Consider the following 24477-nt stretch of genomic DNA (forward strand, 5'->3'; position numbering starts at 1 on the left):
GGCATTGTGGGAATCTGTAGCAGCAGCGTGCCAAGGCTTTTGTTGCTGTGTGATTCTGCTTGTTAAATAGTAGAGGGGGGAATCACCAGAGGCCCAATGATACGATAATATCGCGATGATATTATTGCGGTTTATTGCAATTTTATCGTAAGAAAATCGTGAGGAAAACTTTGACAAACATCTTTTTATCTAATAAGTAGGGATGCACGATATTGGATTTTTTGACGATATCCGATATGCCGATATTTTACAACTCATTTAGCCGATTACCGATACGGCTATTTTTTTCCCGCACACCTAATTGCAGAGATCATCAACTCTCTTCTGTATTGTAATTAGCGTACAGTATAATGGTGATACTCTGATCCCATTTGTTACAACGGTCGGGGTGACGGGTCTTGAGATGGTTAATCAAGTTTGTAGTGTTGAAAGACTTTGCCTTGGCTCCTCCTCGCATCACCGAAGCTGAGCAGTCATTGCAAACAGCAGTTTTGCTCTCTATTTCGGACACTTTGAAAAACTTCCACACCACAGACATTTTGGCTTCTAACTCTCTCACGCTGCAGGTAGACACACGTGATGTCATCACGCTGCGCCGCGCAGGTCTTCTTCGCGCCGGGGACATTGCGCCGAGGTCGGGCATTTAATCAAGTATGCAGCAGCCCATTATTGTATCGGTTAATTATATCGGCGATAATATCGTGCATCCCTACTAATAAGTTAAAGTTTCTGTTAAATTGAAATAGAATAATGAGGTATAATAACAGACCTGCATTGGGCGTTCCAATATACACAAATAACTTCATTCAAAATATCGCGATTCTTTAAGTTAGTAGTCAAGTAAAGCTGTATTCATACAGCACTTTTAAAAACACACGGTAACAAAGTGCCTGTTTATCAAAACAAATAAACAAAAAAAATACATAAATATTAAAATATAAATAATAATATAGGCTTAACCAGATCCATTTCCCCCCCATACAGAGAGATGGAAAATCTTGTGTGTGTGTGTCTACCTCGGTTATGGTGCATTAGCGCTAAATGGCTCCACTTGCATAATAGGACATCAAATTTTAAACACGGAAGAACAACAAACAGCCGAGTTGAACCATCAGCTCTCCTCTCCCAGCTCCTCTGTGGACTGTGGCTCTGTTCCAGCTCTACACCGCTGGGCATTACTCATGATTTCACCAGTCAAACCATTAGGCCCACACCCATCCCGCTCTCCGGAGGCCCCTACATCTGCTGCTCCCAGACAGCCCGAGGAGGAGGAGGAGGAGGAGGCGAGGTGGAGAGGTGTGTGGATGGAGAAGCCAGAGGGGCGACTGGGGAGAACGTCTTTGTTTTGGATCCCCACCTCACATGTATTTTGGGAGGAGGAGAGCCTGAAACTCTTGGCAGGCTCTCGTAGCCCGGAGTCGCGATTGGACGTGTTAGCAATAACCGCTAACGCGCGCCCTGTGGTGCAGCGGCTCAGCTCTGACGTTACTGTAATGATGGATGTGACTGCTGCTCAGACAGCTCGGAGAGGTCAGAGTGTTTCTCAGAGATGGAGTCATTGTGATTAAGAGCTTTGGAATAGCTGCTCTTGTTTGATTGCGGTGATGATGAATTTCAGTTGTTGTGTTGTGAGATCAAAATTGGTGTCTTGTGTGTTTTGGCTATTGGGACAATAACTCATTACCTAATAACCTACAGAGAATTAAAGCTGCAAACATAGCTGATTAGTTGTCAACTATTGCCCAAGAGTTGATTTATTGTTTTGAGTAATTTTTGAAGAAATTGGATTTTTGTTTCTGGTTTCTTTGCTCCTTTATGACAGTAAACGGGATATCTTTGGCTCGCAGACAAAACAAGACATTTGAGGAGGTCATCTCGGGCTTTGAGAAACAGTAATAAAATATTTTCCAATATGTCCTAAGAAATACTGCTGCAAGTATCGATGATTGATCGCTCAATGAATTCATCAATCATTCGGTTACTAGTCAGCTTTGGCTTGTCCTTCAAATGAGTTGTATCTGTTTACATAAGTCTTCAAGATGTTTAAGACTGGGTGACAGATATCATATGATACTAGAGTGGCTCTATTAGATGATCGACAGAATATTAATCATCAACTATTTTTATTATTCTTAACATATTCTTTTAAGATAAAGTGGCAATATTATACGTAATAGTTGTCTTTGAGCTCCATGATAATCAGCTGGGCCTGTGTCCACTAACAGTGTTTTCAGCGCCCTCAGCATCAGCTGCTTTTTGTTGCTGCGCTCTCAGCTGAAAACAGTTCAACTTTTGGAACACTGCCACACTCGTCAGTGTCACTTCTCCCTCACCGACCAATCAAAATCAAGAAGGGGCGGGACTTCAGATATGAACTTTGTAAACAACAATGGCGGAGCTGAAGCCGATCCTTTTTTACGAGGGTACAGTTTCCAGGTGTAGAGCTGCTGCTAATGCAGGACACGATTCCTTTACATCTTTTTTATGTGTTCTTTGTAAGATTTCATCGAATTTAAGCAAATATTAAGAATACAGAGCGATTTAAAACAGACTTAACGATCACTACCAAGGGAAGCGGAAGTGCCGCCAGACAACTTTTGTTACCTAGCAACAGTAAGCGCTGGTGAGAAGCTTTCTGAAGTTGAGGTAGTGGCCGCTGCTAGGGCAAAAAGCAGCGTTAGTGGACACAGGCCCTTAGACAGACAATTAAAAGCGTTCTAAGATCACTATATATATCTATACATCTGGAATATTTAAGCAATATCACAGTAGAGGGAGTGCTGTTGTACTCAATATCAGCACTGCTACGATTCGGTCGTAGGCACGAGGACGCAGGCCACAAGCAGCAAACAGTAAACAGTGATTAACAGATTTGCTCCACCAACCGAACTAGTTCCACAACTTAACTGAAACTGGACTGTTGTTGCCGAGCAACCCAAACATTCTCCTGCACTCTGTGTGTACGGGTTACCACAGATCAGCTGCTTTTATACATTTATGTGTTTGTTTTAATTTATCATCAACCAGTGAAATAAGAGTCCGCTGTGTGACTCAGAGGTACCAGCTTGATCAGTGTACACCAGAACACCTGGCTGAGGCGGAGTGATACGTGGAATGCCTCTTGTCCAATCAGATTACTTGGTCGAAAAACCAAATATTTCCTCATCATCACAAAGCGGTCTCTAAGATCAGATCGTATACGTGACCACCTGCTCTCCCTCTGTGTATTCTTTGTGTTGTTTTAGGTGTCATCTCCAGTAAAAATGCTCTTGAACGTAGCCTGCAGTGACTCACTGTGTTTCCATCTTAGCTACAGTTGCCGTTTGAGAGCGAGTCAGCGTAAACACGTCTCTTCTCATAAACAGCTTTTTTGTTACAGAACATTTAAAATCAGAGCTGTGCAGTTGATGCGCAGCATGTGTTGTGTTATGTAGGCATAAATGTAATGTTACGCAAGCCGAGAGCTGCCAGCATTTAAAGGGTTGTTTTTTTATGCTGCGTGTTAGTCACAGTAGGAATGTAGAAGATAGGTCTGTCATCATGCAAACACGCCAGACAGCCCCGCGAAGCCCCAAACGTGCAATAACTGAAGCCACATGTATGTTTGTGTGGAGATCTGGGCAGAACAAGTGTGGCTTTAATAACAGTCCTGCTTATGCTGACAGATATGATCGCTGATACAAACCACAAGTTAGAAACTGAAGTATTTGACTGTAGTATGAGATCTTTTTCATGACGTTTCTTTAACTGTTAATGGCATTTAAAGTCAGGCAATATTATGAGCTTTGGGACACTTGAAGTACGGATCAAGTCCAGAAAATACCAAAGTTAATCCACGTAGTAGAGGACTAAATAATGTGTGGTTAACATTTTTTGAGTATCGATTTTTCCACAGCGTTTGTGTTGACAGACAGCAGAAAGATTGAAGCTCAAGAACAGCCTAAAGTCTACTAACATCTTTATGATCTCAAGATTAACACTTCTTTTTGTTCATCCTCCTTTTAGGCCAAGCAGAAGGATGGGCGCGATCAGAGCGAGGCGTCGGCTATGGCTTCTCCCGGGGCGGAGGAGGAGCCCTTTTCCTGGCCGGGGCCCAAAACGCTTCACCTGCGCCGAACCTCGCAGGGCTTCGGCTTCACGCTGCGGCACTTCATCGTCTACCCGCCCGAGTCCGCCGTCCACAACTCTCTGAAGGTGAGGGAACATCGACGTCATCTTCTCCCTCTGTACTATGTTTTGTTGAACAGTTACATTGATATGCTTATGCAGCTGTAGCCTCTCCGACTTGTATCATCCCACCGGGGAAGTGTGCCAGCCGTCCTCTGGACAACATCAGCACCAATCTGCCATTTGGCATCAGTCCTGTCCTAACATCACTTCCTGTTCCTAAAGGCCACAGACTGACACACTAAAGGGCTTCTGGGTAAACACTACAGGGCTTCTTTAATGTTAAAAAGTTCTGGTGTTTGGAGTCAGCTTATCGAGGCCTCCTGACTATTAGTTTGTCTAACTGATAATTCAGGATAAGTTGGGTTTATGTTCCTCTGAAGTGTATTTTCACAACCTCTGCAGCTCTTGCAGAAGGATTTCCGACAACGTTAGCGCAGTCTGTTAGCCGTCTGTTTATAGCTTTTGGCTTTGGTTCTGCACGTTCAAAGAGAAGCTGCGGCACGATTGTTAGGATGTTCGGACATTTGTGTAACCAAGAAGATGGACGGACTCTCCCAGAGGCTTTCTTAGGTATCACAATATTTCTCTTCCAATTCTAAAAGTCCTTTATTAAGAGAGAATTCGTGTCTTGTTGTGTTACAGAGCAGGTTAAGTTTGTTTTAACTTAATCGAGAACACAACACCAAGCTGTCATTCTGTCGCTGAGCTAGCCACAACACAGAAACATGTTGCTGTATAATCATTGGGTTCGAACAGTTTGCCCAAGGATAACTGAGACGGTAAAGTGTCAGGGCACTTTAGTCCAGATGATGACTGATTCCTCCAATCAGGCAAACATTTTTCAAAGCTGCAACTCAAGTCAAAACGGCCTGGTCTTTAAGAGCTCCAGAGAAGTTTCAAGCTCATTTCTTTTTGGGCATTTTTGCCTTTATTTATATGACAGCTGAAGAGAGACAGGAAATGACATGGGGCTGGCATGCAGTAAATGACCGAAGGCGGGAGTCTAACGTGAGGTCTGTAGTAGAGATAGACCGATATGGTTTTTTCAGGGCCGATACCGATACCGATTATTAGTAGTCAAGGGGGCCGATAACCGATATTTGAAGCCGATATTCATTTGCAGTAAAAGTGAAAATATTGGCGTCAAAATTTTGAATAATACAAACTCCAACACTTAACTTTGTTTAAATGCCTTTAAGCATATGCATCAGAGCCAAAATAACCCAGTTTTAAATTGATCTCTTATCGGCCATCGGATTAAAATAAATAAATAAATAAAAAAAAGTGTAAAAAAAAAAAAAGGCCGATGCCGATATGTGTCAAAATGCCGAATATCGGCCCGGCCGATAATCGGGTCTATCCCTAGTCTGCAGCCTCTGTATATGGAGTACCTGCTCTACCCACTGAGCTAAACCAACGCTCTAGCTCCAGAAAAGTTTAAGAGAGGATGATATTGACGGATTATTGGCCGATACAGGCCGATAAAGCCACACTGATATCAGCAAAGACATTATACCGTTTCTGCCGATATTTACAGAACACATGATGCAGAAAACAATGCTTAGGGTAAGTTAGAGAGTGTGTCATGTTGTAGTTTGTCTAAGTAGCGTTCGCAAAATCTGTAATCAGAGATTTTGTCCGCTCTATAACGCTTATCCTGTTCAGGGTCGTGGGGGGCTGGAGCTTATCCCAGCTGTCATAGGGTACACCCTGGACTGATCACCTGTCAGTCACAGGGCTGACACACAGAGACAGACAACCTTTCACGCTCACACTCACACCTATGTGCAATTTAGAGTCACCAATGAACCTATCGAGCATGTCTTCCTTTAATGGATATCAAACCTTCAAATAAACACCGGAAAAGTGACAAATATGGGACCTTCAGTCCTACGTCTGAGCCACTTTATGTGTGTTTGATCTTACTACAACTAAAAAAAAGGCTATGAAAGCGTGTGAACTAGAATTGTCCTAAAAGTTGACTTAAAATTTGATATATTGTGTCGCTGTTTTCGCTCAATGATTTCGGTTGAATAGCGCATCCTCGATGCGGCAGCCTTGGCCTCGACTCCTAGCCTCTGCCCTTTGCTGCGTGTCATCCCCCCTCTCTCTCTTCCCATGTTTCTGACACTGTCCACTGTCCTCTCTCTCTCTCTCTCTCTCAATAAAGGCATAAAAGGTAAAATAAATAGATAAAAAATGTGGACATATTGAGCCCAGCGGTCTAAGATGCAAACCATGCAAAATAAAGGTAGTAAATTCATCTCACAAAGTCGTATTTAGCCTTAAGTCTCCTGCGTAAAGAGGGCATTTATCTCAATCATTTAATTAATTGTGTAGCATTGATATAATACAGAATTACGTAATTGAAACAAATTGTTACCGAGCAGAATTTTGTCCTTTAGCTGACTGTCTCAAACCTCCTGTAACCCTCTTATCATAAGACCTGATTCTGGAACTGAAACCTTCACATTAAATCCGTCAGGTCACACTCACTGTAAACTCTGACCAGTTCTCCCATTACGTAACCCAAACCAACACTGTGTGGGTTAAAAGAAAAAACCTTCATCCTCTTCATCACATTTCACTGTAATTACTTTTGGGGTCTTGGATCGGACGTCTTGATTAATCACAGTTAGAGGATATTGGGGGGTTATCTTGAAGAGCGTCTTAAGGAAAGCTTTGGGAGAGCGGGGGTCTTAAAGGATACATGGAGAACATATGTGTCACTGAGGGGAGCTGGATTAAAGCAGGAGTGTGTGGAGTTTAACCGACCGGCTCAGAGGGAAATTAAGGGTTTATGTGTTAGGGGGAAAAAACAAACATGGCTGCGTTGGGCTTTTCTGTCTGTTACCACAAATGTTTATTTATATGGTTGTGTTAAATCATTATGAACACACCAGAAAAGAATCCCTCTAGGGTTGTAACTGACTGTTTTATTAATCAGTTAATTATTGTTTTGATTAACCGGTTGATTCTTAAGTCTATAAAATGTTAGAAAGTACTTAAACATGTACTGTTCTTGGCCTCTTGGGGGCAGCAGAAACAAATTGTGCACACAACACTGACACACTGTATAATGACCTTTAAACTAACATACATGTTCACACTTTCTTTGCACATCCTGAGCAGTTTTATCATGTATTGGATGTTATGTTTCAGCCTATATGGTCAATGTAAACCCCCATGTTTACCCTTTTTACGCTCCCTTTTTGGTCTCCACCATCTCCTGAGGGAAACATCTGGCTCTTTATCCACTCATAATAATGAAGTTGGTGTTACTTTAAAGGATGTTTTTGCCTTTTATGCCTTCACTAAGTGAGAGGACCGTAGATACTGTTGGAAAGGATGGGGGACGACACGGATCAAGGGGTCGAGGGTGGGAGTCAAGACCGCTAAGCTAAACCGGCACCTGTTGTCATGTTTACCACATTGCTGTTGCCATTATTCTTTAGAGGGTTGGGTGTATACACCTGCCTGAATTTGCTTTGTTAGGAGTGCATTTACTTTTTTTGTTCATGAAAGACTAATGTGTTAAAAAAAGTGAAATATCTTAATCTCTTCCGTGGTTTCCGCGGTGACGTCTTCAGCTTGCTTGTTTGGTCTGAACAGCAGTTAAAAGACAAATATGTTAAACTACAGTCACCTAAGATGCAAATTTTATTTTAAGAAGCATGAAGAAGCCTATATTTGGCATTCATTCTTTTTTTATGATCAAATGTTTTTTGTTTTTATAGAGAGATTGTACAGTGTTCAAAAAATCATACAAGACATACATAAATAATAAATACAGAGACAAAAAGGAACAACAAAGAAGGTGTAACTATAAGGGAAGCATTTGAAAGGCACATCCTGAAACTCACAGTTCTGCAAGTTAGTTCATTTTCAGCTGATCAATAAGTTGGATTTTTGGATGGAGGAGAATTTATGAATGGTGTGTGTATATTAGAGATAGACCGATATGGTTTTTTTCAGGGCCGATACCGATACCGATTATTAGTAGTCAAGGAGGCCGATAACAGATATTTGAAGCCGATATTCATTTGCAGTAAAAGTGAAAATATTGGCGTCAAAATTTTGAATAATACAAACTCCAACACTTAACTTTGTTTAAATGCCTTTAAGCATATGCATCAGAGCCAAAATAACCCAGTTTTAAATTGATCTCTTATCGGCCTTCGGATTAAAAAAAAACAAAAAAGGAAAAGGCCGTTGCCGATATATGCGTCAAAATGCCGAATAGCGGCGCCGATAATCGGCCCGGCCGAGTCTATCCCTAGTGTATATATAATTTTAAATACCCTATAAACGTTTTGAACATATTTTAACATTGCTGTAGTGGAAGCTTCAATAATGGCCAACACTGGTGTCGTTCAAACCGAAGCTGCTCATATTTACAGCTCAAATAAGAAAAAAGTTAAACAACACGGCACTGTCATCTCGACTATTTCCTGGGACTTCAAAATAAAGCACTTCCTGTCAACACAGACTGTATAATACCAGTTATTACACATATTATTGTAAATAACATGTAACATAGTTTACTATTACCTTCAACAAAACGTGCATCTATCGTTTGGAGTCATTCCAGGAAAGAGAAATTAAATCACAAATCTTCTGACATTTCTTTCTCTTTTTTCTTCCAGGATGAAGACAACGGCAGCCGAGGTAAGAGTCCAAAAAACCACCTTATTTCATTTCAATTACTGCACGCTTCAGCGATGTGCTGTGCGATCTGGGATCAGGTGTTGCGATACAAAAGGCCCAGAAACCATTTACTCCCAGCTATTGTTCTGGAAGTCCACAGAATGGGGCTCAAATGAGGATTGACGGTCCATTAGTTTAATGTATTCTCACATGGATTTGGAATAGATGCATTGTGATTCTTTGAGCCTTGGTCTGAACATTTCATTAGCGACGGCAATCTATTCCCATGAATACCTTTTATAAAACACATTTGGCCCTAGTGAAAACAGGTGGTGTCATGCTACACTTTGCCATTCAAAGCTTTTAGTCTCTGCTCTTCAGAGTGGCAGGCGGAGCTGTGCTGTTAGCCTGCTAGCTTGGCAAGGCCTCGGCATTCCTCGGAGCATCCAGCACACGGCTTTGCTCAGTATTCCGCTCACGTCTGCGGCCCAGCGTGAATGCAGGAGGAATTCTCTGCTGCGATTCATCACGAGCCTCCTTAAAGAGCTCTGCGTGTCACGTCTGTGTGGCTTAAAGGAACACAAATCACGTGCACACGGGCTTCAATAAACATAGTCTGCGACGGAACAGCAAGAGTGTGGGCTTGAAGAAATAATCCAGTGCACTTTTATTGAAATAAATGTTAGAAAGGATGTTTCCTGTTGCTCAGTTTATGTGTGTAACATGAACGTTTGGTAGATCAGATCCCTTTCTGGCAGGAGCTGCAGTATTATACAGAATATAATCAGTTAGCTGTTTGTTTGGCCTCTAATGAACCCAAACTCCAGGTGTGATTCAGCGGATTGTTATGCCGTGAGTGGACACTGAAAGCAAAGAATCCCGGGTTAGAGGAGGCTGAGCGCTTTGTGATAAATCTGACTCTTAAACTCCTCTCGACGGGAAATTGAGAGATTCCTGCAAGTGTCCCTCATCATCCCTCTTGGCCCTTGGTGTCACATTCCTCGCGCTCGCCCATTTTAACCCCTTCACGTCCGCCCGACTCATTCAAGACGAGGCTAAAGAACTCCCACACGCACTCCTGCTGTGAAAGAGAAAGCCCTGCAGGATATCTGTGCGGCTTTAAATTCCTTTTTTGTGACGAAGGACGAAGGAAAGATGAAGTCATGTAAAACTCATGTGTGTCATTAAGTAGTATGTTGTAAGTGCATGAGAACCATTCATTGCAAAGCTCAATAGAAGGTGAATAATGATCCTTGGCCCTGGAGAGTCCCCGCTGTGATACAGGAAGTCTCTTGGCTTGCTTCCAGCGTCTCATAAAACCCCCTCTGCCTCTCTTCGGGTTTCTGACCCAGCCATGGGGATGATGGTGACTGGTAGCAGAGAGTAATATCTGTTCTGAAAAATTCTTCTTTTGCTTCCCAGTGTCTACTGTGTCAGAAGGCTTTTGCTCCAATTGGTCAAATTAAAGATAAGTGTTTTAGAAAGCAAATACATTCATACATGATCGTCAGGAGCTGTCCCAGATGCAGTCATCTCTATTAACAGATTTATATGAACGCAGAATCTGTCAGCAGGTGTCCCAGAATGCTCTCACGTCTAAAGTCCTTGTATTCCAACAGATGGCCATAACAAGCTGCCTGCTACAAACCAATGGAGGACACTAACGAGCCAAGCCGTTGTTTACCTTTCCTGCTTCAGCGTCCCGACCGTAGTCGGAAAGCACAGGGGAGACTTATTGTTGTTCTGCTCCAGGGGCGAAGCCGTAGCTAGCTTCGGGGCTAAATCCCGTCACTTTAATAAGCCAGCAGCATACCTACATTTGTTTGATTTGGGGGAATAGTGCTCCAACTCCATTCCCGCTTCGTAAGTTGTTCGCCGGACTGTAAACAAAGCAGCGCACAGAAAAGGAAGTCTTGGCATGAAGTCCTTTTCCGCTAACCAGAAGCCCTGAGAGTTGGCCACTGCTACCAGAGGCTATATTACCGTCAGACCACATCCGATGGGTTCGGTGAACGTCTCCTGTCATCCACTCTGACACACACAGGAGCAGACGATTGTTTACGTCTGGTTCCTGACCCGACGCCTTACGTCTATAGGATCAGGGCTTTAATCCGGTTGATCATGGACCCAGTGACTTAGAGGATTGACAACCAGTGCAACAAAAAAGACACACGTTGAGTTGTGTTCATTCTTAAAGGAGCAGTTCGCCCCTGGAAAAAGCCACTGTCAGTCAAAGCTGGTGTTCTCAATCATATTTGAAATTGGCGCCATAGCTGTGGAGAAAGTTGTACAAACAGCTCGTGGTTTCACCCAATCTCCTACAACACCCAGCGTGCATTGCGCCCCTCCCTCTGAAAGGAACGGCCCAGCGAGAGACCTCTTCAGGTCTGCAGTCTACATTTCAAACCTGATGATTTTGAACGAGACATGACATCGGAGGGGGGCGTCCTAGAGTGAGGAAGTGTAGTTCAGCGAGCTCCCTCGCCTCGTAGTCTGGTGGAGGTTTTCCAGGGCCCATTGGAGAAGCGGATAGCGTCCTCCAAAGACACAGAGCGAAATTGCATTTTTTTTCCTACCATAATGGCGTTAGCTCCCCATAATAGCATGATAGGCCTGAGGTTGGCCCTTTAAGAGATTTGTCATATCTTACGTATGGCTACAAATTGTTGTTGTTACTGCTACGTTAGTAACCAGCACACTTAAGAGCTTCATTTCAAACCCATGTTAACGCACAGGGTTTCACACAGACTCAAAGAGAACACGTCCCATGTGTTTAGTTATTTTACATTTATTTAAAAAGTTGCATCTTCTGCATATTCCTCCAGTTTTCTGCGGCTGAGTTGTGTCTGTGATGTTCCCTGCAGCCTCCCTGCTCGCTGGAGTTTATTTGCTTGACTCCGGGCCAGCGTGTGATGAGGCTGTTGGTGTTTGGAGAGAGGGGGGCGCCTGCCGACCGCATGTTGACTAGCTGGGTGTTGCCGCTGGAAACACTTCAAACCTCCAGAAAACACACACAGACTCACAGATAGACTCGCACACAGTGACGTAGACACGGATAAACAAACGTAAACACTGATGTACAGTTTGTATCTGCGTAGTTGCGCGCCGTATGGATCTGTTTGTTTCCTTTCACAGCGGTTGTCTACATACCAAGCGGCTGTTATCCCAAATCTTCCTCTTTATCTCGCTTCCTCTCTTCCTCCCTCCCTCCTCTGTCTGTGTCTGTCCCCCCTCCTGTATCTCTTTCTCTTCAGCTGTGTGTTTAAGCAAGTGTTCGACGGGTAAGAACCCGAATGAGGCGTTCTGTGGAGCCGCGGTGCCGCAGCGCAGCGAGAGGAGCAACATAAAAAGTTTCTCCATCTGTTCAAATATTTGTTTTTCATTCAACGAGAAACGCTTTTCTCTTTATTTCCCTTTTTCATGGTTGGGTTTTCGTTCCCATAAAGTCTGCAGAGGGAGAGTAACGCAGCACAAGCAAACAGAATTCCCCAGAATCCTCCAGTGAGCTTTTTAATGCCCCACCTTCTTTAACAAAGCTGAGTCCAAAGTTTTGTCTTTCACCTCTTTCCTCCCCCTAGTTCTTCCCTTTCTCTCGCTCTCTCTCTCTCTGTGACTGCTTATAACAGCCTACTATGTGACCCTTCAATGAACTCTCTAAATCTCGATTGATTTAAAAGTGTTTTTCTCGTATTTTATTCCCCTTACAAGCACATTTCCCATAATCCTTTTATCTCGAGTGAGTTATTGTAAATCTGACATCTTGTTTATTTGTTTTGACATCCTGTACACCCACCCACATCGCAGTTGTTTAACATTGAGACTCAAGTCATAAAAGCTTTTTTTAGGCAAATATCCAAAAACAATTGACTGTTGCTGAGCTGTCTGTTCTTGCACAACACAGTTCACAGAGATAATGGCGGCTGATTTACTACTTAAATATGGTGCTCGATTTCAGGCGGAGATAGACAAAAGCAGGCTACTTATTACTGGCTGACAGAACAAGCTAATTAAGCTAGCTTTAGCGCCATGAGTTTGTTGAAAACACTGTCTCTGGCTTACTTTATAAATGTTTCCTGCTGACTTGTTTTAAAGCAAGAATCTTATAGGTAAATACCAATGGCTGTAAAAATAGAAACTACCCCCTGTGACTGGCTCCAAATGATGTCACCAGCGCAGTAGAGATCGGCAGTTGGAGCCGCTATAGCCACTTCCGCTAACCGAAACACACACTTAACGTACCCAAAAACTGGCAAAGATCCCGCACGCCGGCGTGTTTAACAGCAGAACAGCTTCTTTGTGTTGGTGTTGAGGTTCACAGATATGTAAACTTCAATGACTGTAGTGATTGTTTTAGTTACGTCTCCTCTCTCAGTTCGTCCTCCATTCTGCTAGTCCAGAACAGATCGGCTGCAGGAGCCGGATTCGTCACCAGAGCTGTCAATCATCCTTTTTACAGTGTTAAATAACTAATTAAAAATAAACTTGTCAGACGTAAATCAGCATGATAAGAACTAACTATAATGACAGAAACCATGTTGGAGAAAAAACATTTTGCCGTGTATTTTGATTTTATAGTTTGACTCACGTCCCATCTGTTAACATGGAGGAGGCGGGCTTTATGAGCTTTACTGCAGCCAGTCAGCAGGGGGCGATAGAGAGGGTTTGGCTTCACTTTTAGGGAGCTGTCATGTCGTCCATCTTTTTATACAGTCTATGGTAAATACTTGAAACACGCACCTTAGCCTCAGGCTTTTAGCATGGTATGAAGCTAAAAGTTAGCATCCTCACCAGTTGATAATCCATGCAGAAAAAAGCATTGCTCTAATATTGCAGATTAAAGCTGTAATTATTTGCTTAAAACTTTATTAATAGCCAATTACTTTGGTAATGGATTCATCAGTGAAGTCATTTTTATATTTCGGCTTCCTAAAAGTTTGTGGTTCCTGGTTTACTCCTCCATGACAGTTAACTGAAGTCATCCTGGGCTTTGGGAAACAGTTCCCAATAGTTTCACCTGTTTTCTGTGTTTTATCGAAGAACGATTAATCAAGGAAATTACACAGATTAATCAAATATAAAAATAATAGTTAGTTGCAGTGCTAATTGCAGCATAGAGCTAGCTAGCAGCGAGCTTGTATGACAAGGAGAGTGCGAGTTCTGACTGTTTTGTCGTCCTTCCAGCCTGTTTTTCTGCTTGGCTTTCATACTTGTTTGTATTTTCCAACAGTGTGATTTCATTTTGAAGGTAATCAGAGGAGAGACCTTTAGGTTGAGGACTAACAGATGTGTTTGGCAAGCACAGCGCTATCTGTGGTAATGTTGGCTGGAGATGCTGGAGGGAAACCAAATCTGCTAACCTTCGCCTAAACTCTGAGAAAGTCTCCTCCAGGACTGACTCATTCGCATTAGTGCGATGGATGTGAAAGTGCGAACAGCTTCTTAAATCCCACAAACTAATGTAGTAAGCTAATGACCTGCTCTGTTGCTAATCTTGGTAGTATGCCAGTTAGCCAAACATGCTAATAATTGCAGCTTACTTCACACGGTTTATTCCTCTCCTTTTCTTTTGCTCCTGAGTTTCTGCTTTTGGAAGAGCTCACAAGACACCGCCCTCCACATTCTTTAACGGCCAGTTGGCTCATTTAATCCATTCTTGAAGCAATCGACAATATGTTAAAATCAGCCCATCTGTTTCCAGATGTTTGTCACTTGGTCCCTCCGTTGAACTTGAACTCCCTCAGCACATAGTTGGGCTTGTTTTACAGAAAGAAAACAAAACACTGAATCTTTTTTTTTCTCTGCTGCGTGGTCGGAGTAATGTCAGTACATATCCTCTTTCCCCTGGGTGGACTTTGGTATTTGGAATTTCTAGGAAATAAAGAGATGGAAAGTGCTCGACCACCTTCCTGTGTGTGGTGGAAAAAACAGCAGGTGTGTGTTTGTGTGTCAATCTGTGGACGGATGAAGCAATACTGTTTTTACTCCTGCATGTTTCTCCCCCATGTTAGTACTGTTACAGTGATGGAGTGACCTATACTGAAAGTATCACAGCTTTCCATGAATTAACCCGACCTGGTGTTACATGTTACATCATATTGTGGTTTTTTCACCCTGGTGTCGATGACAAGTATGCTCGTTATGATGTAGGTCTATACGCTGGCTGGAAATGTGTTGTTCTAAGAACATTTTGAGAATGTTACGTGTGATGTTCTGGTGTTGTTTTTATTTGGTTCCCAGATTGTTCCTTTCAATAGTACTAGAACGTTCTCTGAAAACATCTTCAGAAAGTTGCAGTGAGAATGTTCGAATCACATTTCAGGAACGTTTTATAAATCACGTTCTGACGTTCAGGCCGTACTAACATCCTGGAAAGATCCTCAGCATGCTACAGTGAGCATGTTCTACCTTTGTTTTTATGTAACATTGAGCAACAGTTTTATAAAAGGCGTTCTGACATCTCAGGCCTCGATAACATCCTGAAAATATCGTCACAATGTTGCAGTTAAACGTTTTCTTTCAAACGTAATTAGAACTCGTAGGTAATGTTAGCCAATGTTATGGGAACGTTCCCTGTTAGCTGGGTAGTAACAAGACATTTGCTTTAACCTAGTGGTTCTCAACTGGTCAGGCCTCAGGACCCACCACCACCACCTCCTTAATGACAAATCACAACCCAAATTGAATGGACCTGAGACGGAACGAAGCATCACACTATGTCAACATCACAACACACAACAGAGTAATGGTCAACCAGAATGACCCGCAGGTAGCAGTGCATAAGAGGAAAATATTCCCTTCCCTACTTCTGTAGGATTACCCACGGTGACGTAACTACACTGCTACTGTATACATGTCATAGGAAACCCATGTCCTTCCAAACAAAAGCGCAGAACAACTTTTGTTTTTCGAAGCACAAATCTGCGACCCACTGAAAACAGCTCTGCGACCCACTTTTGGGTCCCGACCCACCAGTTGAAAACTATGGCTTTAAACCAATGCCAAAGTTTTCTTTGAGGTAATTCAAGAAACCAGTTTGACAAACATTTCTTACCTCAAGATTCATTTACTACATATAACTTGTGTTTCTTTGCCTAATAATACGAGTATTGTGATTAATATTTAGTGTTTTTTTATGAGGGGAAAAAGAGACCATGCCTATTTAGGAGACAGGAAGTAGGTGCTTGTTTTATTACCGAATATTAGACCTTCTGTGCAGCCGTTTTATATTCTTTATTATTGTTCTAGTGGGCCATAAAGGCTGAGCAGAATATAACTGGAAATATCTTTGCTAGACGGTGTTATTGAAGAGGGGAAATTAAACTGAACAATCAAAGTTGTTGTCGTCCCTTCGTGGTATGTCGATAGACATTTTCATGGACGTAAAAAACAGAATGTAAAAACATGCTTGTTTATGTTATATTGATACTCAAAAAAACAGTATTATTGTGATATAGTCCACTCTTCTGTTTAAAACGTGCTTTATATTAACCTTTATTTACTGCCATAGAAGGACCATCTCCTCACTTGCCCTCCTCGGCGATGACAGGCGCTTTATAGTTTATTGACATAACCTCCTCCGGTGTGTGCAGAGATGACTGACATAACGCTGCGGCTGTTTACGAACTGCAGCGATTACTGAAATGAGACCTGTCGACCCTAAAGCGGCACCTTCAAATCCTTTTTCCTTCTCCTGACACGGCCTGAACGGATGTGGGTTTGCTAAGCGTTTCTCAGAGGTCAGGCTCGGGTAGGCAGGTGTTTAGAATTTCCCAGCAGAGTTGTGTTTGGACCAGTTTGAGTGACTGTTTCTTCATGGGAACCGGAGAAACGCAGACAGAATTACAGTATTTGTTTTCACCGGGGCCCGGTCGGCCGTCTTTGAGCAGAAGTTTGACAACAAAGCACGCTGCGCTTTGGAAGGAAGTCGGAGTTTGAGTATTTATGTGAAGTGCTCTTGTGCTTCGACCTTCCCACAGTATGGGGGAATACACTCTGCCAGGATTACACATGTATGCCTCCCATTTTCATATTTCCCTGCTGGAAGAGACCTGACAGAGATAACCATCTTAACACACACAGTCCTCCGCCTGCTCAGTGTTTGATGTGATGGGAAAGAAACACTTCCTGTCAGCGTCGGAGCGAAGCAAAGTTTTTGTGCACTCAAACATTTGCATGTGGCCTTAGTGTTTGTTAATGTGTGAGTGACTGGAATGGTAAAGAACGGCGAGTTGGACGGAGAGGTATTACGACAGGGTTAATGCAGTGAGCGGGCAGCGGGCCCAGCCCTCTGAAGAATAACATTATCTAACCCAAAACAACAGGGGAGAGGGGAGCTGGCCGACACAAGCGGGCCCAGCTGTGCAGCCAGGGACCGAAGCCAAACCAGAGCTTGTTGAGGCCAGAGTGCAGCGCTGACACATAGCCAGGGGACGTCCAGAGTCTGTGCACTGCTGGATTAGACCTGCTAGGGTCGGATGAAACTCACAGGACAGAAAAGAAATTCTTGCTGAATATAGAATTGAGTTTTGGTTTGAAATGTGATGTTATTCAGCTTCCCTGTGCTGGAATGTTTGAGAAGCCAACAGGCCCGGTGAAACTGAGGCTTTTAGACGAAAGAGTGTCCAAATAGAAGCTGTCTCAAATTTCACATTGTTAAATTGGATAAAGTTATTTTATTATTGTATTTTGGAAACTGCAGATCCACATAGACATTCTGAAATAGTGTCGATTGCTCCAAAAAATACGCCAATTTTTCAAGTATTCAATGGACGGAAAAAAACTGCAAACATTTGTGATATTTGACTAATTGTCAAGCAAAAATGCAAAAGATAACTGCTTGTTTAAGCCTAGTAAATGTAAAGTTTGTTTTGTTTGTCATATATGATTCTAAGTCTTTGGAATCTAAATTGTTAGATATAACATTTTCTGGACAAAAGAATCAATAGATTTATTGATAAAAATAATACAAACATAATATAGAATCGATAAATAGTATAAGCATTAGCTGCAGGGCGCCTTGTAACAGCATATTTTAAAGTTTAATTTCTAATTAACAATTTCAGTAAAGGTCAGTTATAACTTATAACTTACTTAACACTTATGCCTGTTTGAAATTAGGGCCTGTGTCCACTAACAGCATTTTTTTGCCCTAGCAGCGCCCACTACCTCAATTTCAGAGCGCTTCTCACCGGCGCTTACTGTTGCTAGGTTACGAAAGTTGTATCATGGCACTTCCGCTTCCCTTGGTAGTGACTGTTCGGTCTGTTCTGAATTGCTCTGTATGCTTAATATTCAAGGAAAGTTTACAAAGGAAACAGTGGAAAGGAGACATGTCCTGGCATCAGCAGCAGCTCTACACCTGGAAATTGTACCCTCGAAAAAACGGAAAAGGACTAGCCTCACCTCCGACGTTGTTGTTGACAAAGTTGATATCTGAAGTCCCGCCCCTTCTTGATTTTGATTGGTCGGTGAGGGAGAAGTGACATTAACTCTACGGTGTTCCAAAAGTTGAAATATATTCAACTGAGAGCGCAGAAAAACACTGAACTGCACTGGTTTTGTATATAAAATAGGTGCTGCCAGCCTAAAAATGCCATTAGTGGACACAGGCCCTTAGGCAGTTTACATAATGCTGTACTGAATAATGTTAGTGTGTTAAATTCAGCAGTGTTCCATCTACAGTACATCCAGCTCAAACAAAACCTGCCGTTATTTTAATACCTTTAGCTTGTCGCATGCACCTGCTGCGATTACTGCATCAGATCCAGCGTACATGGAGTATTGAGCTGCCTGTCCTCCCTGGAAAACATTTGCCCCCCCAAGGGCAGCTGAGGATGTCTGACCATCATTCTGTGTTTTGGAACGGCTCAAAGTCATTTTGCAGCGGGCTGATGATGTATTTCATTAATCCACGCAGTAGTTTATGCTTCTGTAAGACAGTTGGCGGCATTAAAAATATCCAAAGCTTTAGATTTCCACGTTTAATCCCGTTCATCCAGCTGCAGGGACGCGGAAACTTCCAGAATCCAATTTGTGCTGCAGAGTTGGAGCTCGATGAGATTGGCTCGGGATTGGGAAGAGAGAGAGAGAGAGATGGAGAGAGAGAGAGAGGAGGGAGGGGAGGAGGGGGGAGCATTTGTTGACATCTGTACCTGCAGCTCGGGTCAGTCATGTCCGACATTGTGCCAGTGATGTAACACATCAATACATCAGTGCTGTTTTTTTCACCATGTACTATAAAGTGCTGCAATAAAGCCACATGACAACACCAGATTCAATCACAAGTCAGGTCTTTTGTCAGTTAATAAACCACCAGGTCGTCTCGTATCATTATAGACATGACTGGAAACACAGTTTGTTTCTCACCGAGAGAGAGATTTGATGTGCTGCACTGCCTTCTACTGGATCAAACACAAGCCTGCAACATCACAGCCGTTCTCTGTAGTGTGTTTGATATTGAATTAACAGTGAAAAAGCAGATTTGCATTAAAGTTACACTTTAAAAATGTGATCTTTTATTTTGTTAACAACAAAACAAAATGTGTTCCTAGCAAAGATTTTGGTCTTTGATTTCACCTTTAAATGAACCAGAGTGTGAGATTCAAATCAGTCATCTTAAGCTCACTTTGGTGGCTGAATTTAAATGTGTAAATCATCCTGTAATCCATTACCTATACCCCTTCCTAACCTGTTCAGGGTCGCAGGGGGGCTGGAGCCTATCCCAGCTGTCATTGGGCGAGAGGCGGGATACACAATCACAGGGCTGACACACACACACCTTTCACATTCACACCTATAGGCGATTTATAGTCACCAATGAACCTAACGAGCATGTCTTTGGACTGTGGGAGGAAGCTGGAGAACCCGGAGAGAACCCATGCACATGCAAACTCCACACAGAAAGGTCCCCTACGTCTGAACTGGGATTCAAACTAGGAACCTTCTATCTGTGAGGCGACAGCACTGCACCACCGTGCAGCCCAGGTTTAAATTATTTGTAGTCAAATTTTCAGCCACAGGAGGGAGCGTTCTCACCACTGGATTTAATGGCATCATCACAGGAGGGAAAAGGACATCTAAGGTGACATGCATTCTTTATAGGTTCATGCTGGAAACGTAGGCATGTCTAACGACATTAAATGCAATAGTTGGAATTTTAAGGAAAACGGTTTGAGTCTCTCATGATATAAATTTAAATTCTACTTGAGTAACTGATGATTAAAAAACTCACCTTTGAAGTCGCTCCTCAGCAACACTTTGAACCCACATCTGCTGCAGTCCAGCTGCTCAGGGCTCCACAGAGGGTCATAAATGTATCTATCTGCTGCTGCTGTTGCTGTGTGTACATGTGAAGCAGGGTGTTCATGAAAAGAGCATGCGTACTTGGCTTCCCTGAGGGAGGTACTCTGATGCTCTGATGTTGCCTGTGGGCGCTGAGAGGCAGCTGAGGCCAAATGAGATCAAGCCTTATGATAGGAAAGATGATTTTGATGTATGCATATGCACATAAACGCATGCATTTTAAAGAAGTCGTTAGTGTACACTGTCTTCTTAATTATCTGTGTTTCCCCACTAGCTCTCCATCACACGACATTGTGTGCCACCTCTTCCTCTATCACGTGAGAGCAAACTCCCCCTGAGGCTTGTTTGCACGCAGCCGTGTCAGCATACTGTGACCTCTGCTCACTGTACTGCTCGGGACACATCTAAACAGCAGAGTGGAGTCAATGGAGGGAGGCGTCAAGGGAGAGAGGATGTGTTTGTACGAGGGAAAGGCTGATGGATGTCAAGAAATAGATCAGAAGAGAAGAATTTATTTCCCTTGATCTTATCGGTTCAAACTACTAAAGCTAGTACAGAAGAACAGCTGTATTTTGACTTAGAAATGAGGCAACAATGCATTCCTTTTTACAGATAATCCGATGAAACAGTGCAGTATGTCTCCTGTCTTGGGCATTCAGTTAAATATATTAAGCTTGTTTTGGAGCCTGACCGATATATTGGTTGGCCAATATCATTTTCGGCCGATATCTGCCAATCAAAGATATAACGTACTGGTCTATATTTTTTTCTGTATGCACCGATATAAACACTTTTTTTCATGACATATAAGCCGTAAACAATGCTCAGGGTTATTAATGTTTATGTTTGAATTATTTAAGAAGGGAAAGTGCTAGGGATGCACAATATTATCGGCACGTTATCAGTATCGGCCGGTATTGTCTAAATGTACGCTAATTCCAATACAGAAGAGAGTTGATGATCTCTGCAATTAGGTGTGCGGGGAAAAAAAATATTGGTATCGGTAATCGGCTAAATGAGTTGTAAAATATCGGCAAAAAATCTAATATCGTGCATCCCTAGAAAGTGGCATGAGAACATACTGTAGCTCCAATTTAAGCCATCCATCTATTATCTATACCGCATATCCTGCTCACGGGGGGTCTGGAGCCTGTCCCAGCTGTCATTGGCCGAGAGGCGGGGTTACACCCTGGACTGATCGCCAGTGAATCACAGGGCTGACACATAAGGTGCTTTTTGACAGCAGGAACTTCCCCCAGGAAGTAGGAACCTTTTGAGGAAGTCATGATAGCAGGAACCAGGGTATAAATTTAGTTCCGGGGTAATTGATTTACCCCCTGAAAAGTCCCGGCTTAGGGGGTAGTACTTTCCAAAGGCCCAAAGGTACCCGCAGCGTATTATTTCACCTGATGTTTAAAAGACTGCAGCTGCAAGGTGCCTAAATGTTTGTATGGTCAGTGTTAGATGTAGTGCCTTGACTGTGAGTGTAGCTGCTGTGACTGTATAATTTCCTGTAGAGCGCCCTCTAAAATGTGACTCGGTAATGGTCTTGGTCTCAGAAATCCAATATTGGTTGAACACCTTCTTATTACACCAGTTCCTTCTGATTAGTGCGGTCAGTTCTCCTTCTCCAGGGGAGGCCTTTTCAGGGCGGTCGATTCTTGGCTGGATCCTATCATGTGTTATGTATCATCTCTTTTCTGCCTGGTGTTTGACCCTCACCTGTTCATTTGAATTTCTGCAGTTTTATTACACTGATAATGGATTCTTGCGGATATTTTGCTGCCAGTGTTTGTTTCATACAGTCACACGCAGGTGGAAAAAAGAGTCGATAATATGTGCACTGATGCCACAGTGTAGTTTCCAGTTCCACTTTCAGCGTGTCCTAGTTCTGATTCTGCTGCTCTTCCTCTCCGTGTGACCAATCGCCTCTGTGCATGTGCTCTCTCTCTCGTTGCCAGGGAGACAGAGGAACCGTCTGGAGCCAATGGACACCATTTTCGTCAAGCAAGTGAAGGAGGGAGGCCCCGCCCACGGAGCTGGACTCTGCACAGGTACACACACAGAGAGTCTCTAAGGAGACGGTTCCACTCTTCCTGATAACCGGCAGATCTTATGATTAACTCTGCCTGTCTCGTGTTCGACCTCGAAGCGCTGTCTGATGCCAAGATTTCTTCATGTCTGTACTGTAGGTAATTCCGCTTCCTCGTAACCTGCCAGGCAAAACAGATACGAGTTACAAAATAACAGATGGCTCCTTTGTGGGAGGTTGAACAAAGTGTAATAAGCACATTGTTATTCCAACCTTCCCTTGACTCAGTTTCTCTCCGTCTCCCACCTTCGTTCTTTCCTTATTAATACGTGAATCATCTCAGATTAAAGGAAGCAAAGGTCAGCTCCTTCTAATTTTCCCTGAAATGAAGATGACAGCTGAATCTCCGCGCTCTGTGCTGTCCGCTTTATTGCCAGGTTAGCACTGTGTGTTACAGGAAATGTTAAGTGGCCTGGACAAGCCCTCTAAACTGTCTGCTTTTATCTGCTCGCTCTCCCCTCCTGGGACAAGCGAACGCAGTGTTTTCCCACAATTATCTCCCTTCTCCCCTACACTCACCTCGCCTCTCTTCCTGTAAGATGGCCATCTTCAGAAAACTTGAATGGAGCTGGATCCTCACATGGGGTCCTTTTGAATAAACAAGTATTGGTATTCTGCTTTTGATGTGTGTTTGTGCTGGAAGGAGCGACTCCAGAGTGGTTTCTTGGGTCAATAAACATATTGACTGGATAACAGCTCATTTTTCAGATCACAGAAGAGCAGAGTTTATTTTAGGGATGCTCCGAATATCGATCTGATACCAGTGTTAAATTATTAACGAGTGTCCCTCAGTGTGTGAAAGACATTGGGATCATTTTTTCAAGTGTTAGGCTTCACTTAAACCTTAAAACCATATCGGAAAAAGAAGAAGATATACTTTATTAAAGATCCCCTCCAGTGAGAATGTGTTCAACCTTGTAAACATCTCCATGTAGCAGTCGTCTCCACGGCTGGGCCTGTCTGCTTTTAAACTGCAGTGTACCAAGGACAGGCTGAACAACACGTTTTCAGATTGGCAGGTTTGAGACGTCACAAACCCAAGGAGCCAATCCCGTTAATGGCTGGGGTGACGCTATGCATATCATTATGTGTAACCTATGGCAACCACTTCAGCGATGCGCGAGTCAGCTGTAATCGTTATCGTAATTTTGGCAAACTCACTACTGACTAACGTTAACATTACTACTGCTAATTACTACATTTCAAGCTAGCTAAGTTGCCGCTAAATGATGGCAGAAATGTGTTTTGTTTTCGCGACGGAGGGGGGCGGTTTGAAATTTGCATAGTGGGCGGGGCCTATGCAGATTAAGGCATTTTTAATGAGGGAGACGGAGAAGACACCTTGGAAGGATTTTTACAAGATAATTTATTCGGTATTTTGCAGAAAAAACATCCCTCATTTATTTGTAATGATTCTGTCAGCAGCACACTTTTCATTTATTGTCTTAATTCCATCCAGGGGACCGGATAGTGAAGGTGAATGGAGAGAGCATCATTGGGAAGACCTACTCGCAAGTCATAGCCTTGATCCAGAACAGGTGAGAACACTGTTACTCTACGGCTCATTTAAAAAGGCATGGAGTGAAAGAGCCTGCCTGAATCAAACCCTGATGCCTTAATCTCTATCAGATGCCTTCACTGCCAACGCTCCACTGCCTGTTTGTGGACTAGCAACCAAGGAAATTAGATGTTGTGAAACTTTTTTCAGTTTCCAGGGCGAACCATTTCCTTATCACTGAAAACAAGCACACGTCTAGCATTCATTCACACTTCATTAAACTGCAGCTATTAAAGGTTCAAGTTTACAAGTTAAAACTTTTTCTCTTGAGACGCGCCAAAGCTTTTAGCCCCGTGTTTTTTAACAGTCTCTCCTTCTTCCACTCTCTTTCTCTCTCGGCCCTGGCTTCCCTCAGCGATGCCTCACTGGAACTCTGTGTGATGCCAAAGGATGAGGACATTTTGCAGCTGGTAAGCATTCATTCATCAGTAAATATTGCAAGTGTGCTTGAAGATGCTCTTTGTTTGTTTATACAGCCACAAACTGTGCAAAAAGGAACACAAGGGTTATTTATCAAGGTTAGTCTAATTAGAATTAGGATGTGTTTTTCAGCTTCACCATGAAGGGCTTAGTATGTTTGTTTAACCTCTACATGAACATAAATAATTGGATTATCAGTTGTAGTTTTAGGGAGGGAAAGCTGTGCTGCTTATTTCCAAAGAAAAGCAGGTGTCAGGTGAGGTCTGTACTGTGACCTGCTGAGCTGTTG

General features: G+C 42.9%; 1 protein-coding gene across 2 annotated transcripts in view; it reads left to right on the plus strand.

Moving 5' to 3' along the window:
• The window catches only part of arhgap21a (Rho GTPase activating protein 21a), a 97297-nt gene that overhangs the window by 46097 nt on the left and 26723 nt on the right, over nucleotides 1-24477 (plus strand). For both annotated transcript variants that reach the window (XM_069666856.1, XM_069666855.1), the window contains exons 2-6: nucleotides 4006-4194; nucleotides 8817-8838; nucleotides 22080-22172; nucleotides 23670-23748; nucleotides 24124-24178. In XM_069666856.1, coding sequence (XP_069522957.1) covers nucleotides 4006-4194; nucleotides 8817-8838; nucleotides 22080-22172; nucleotides 23670-23748; nucleotides 24124-24178 — 438 coding nt within the window. The remainder of the gene's footprint in view (nucleotides 1-4005; nucleotides 4195-8816; nucleotides 8839-22079; nucleotides 22173-23669; nucleotides 23749-24123; nucleotides 24179-24477) is intronic.

This window comes from Semicossyphus pulcher, unplaced genomic scaffold (genome assembly GCF_022749685.1).
Source record: "Semicossyphus pulcher isolate SPU_LCO1_2020_fin unplaced genomic scaffold, fSemPul1.0.p SCAF_18, whole genome shotgun sequence".
Taxonomy (NCBI): Eukaryota; Metazoa; Chordata; class Actinopteri; order Labriformes; family Labridae; genus Semicossyphus; species Semicossyphus pulcher.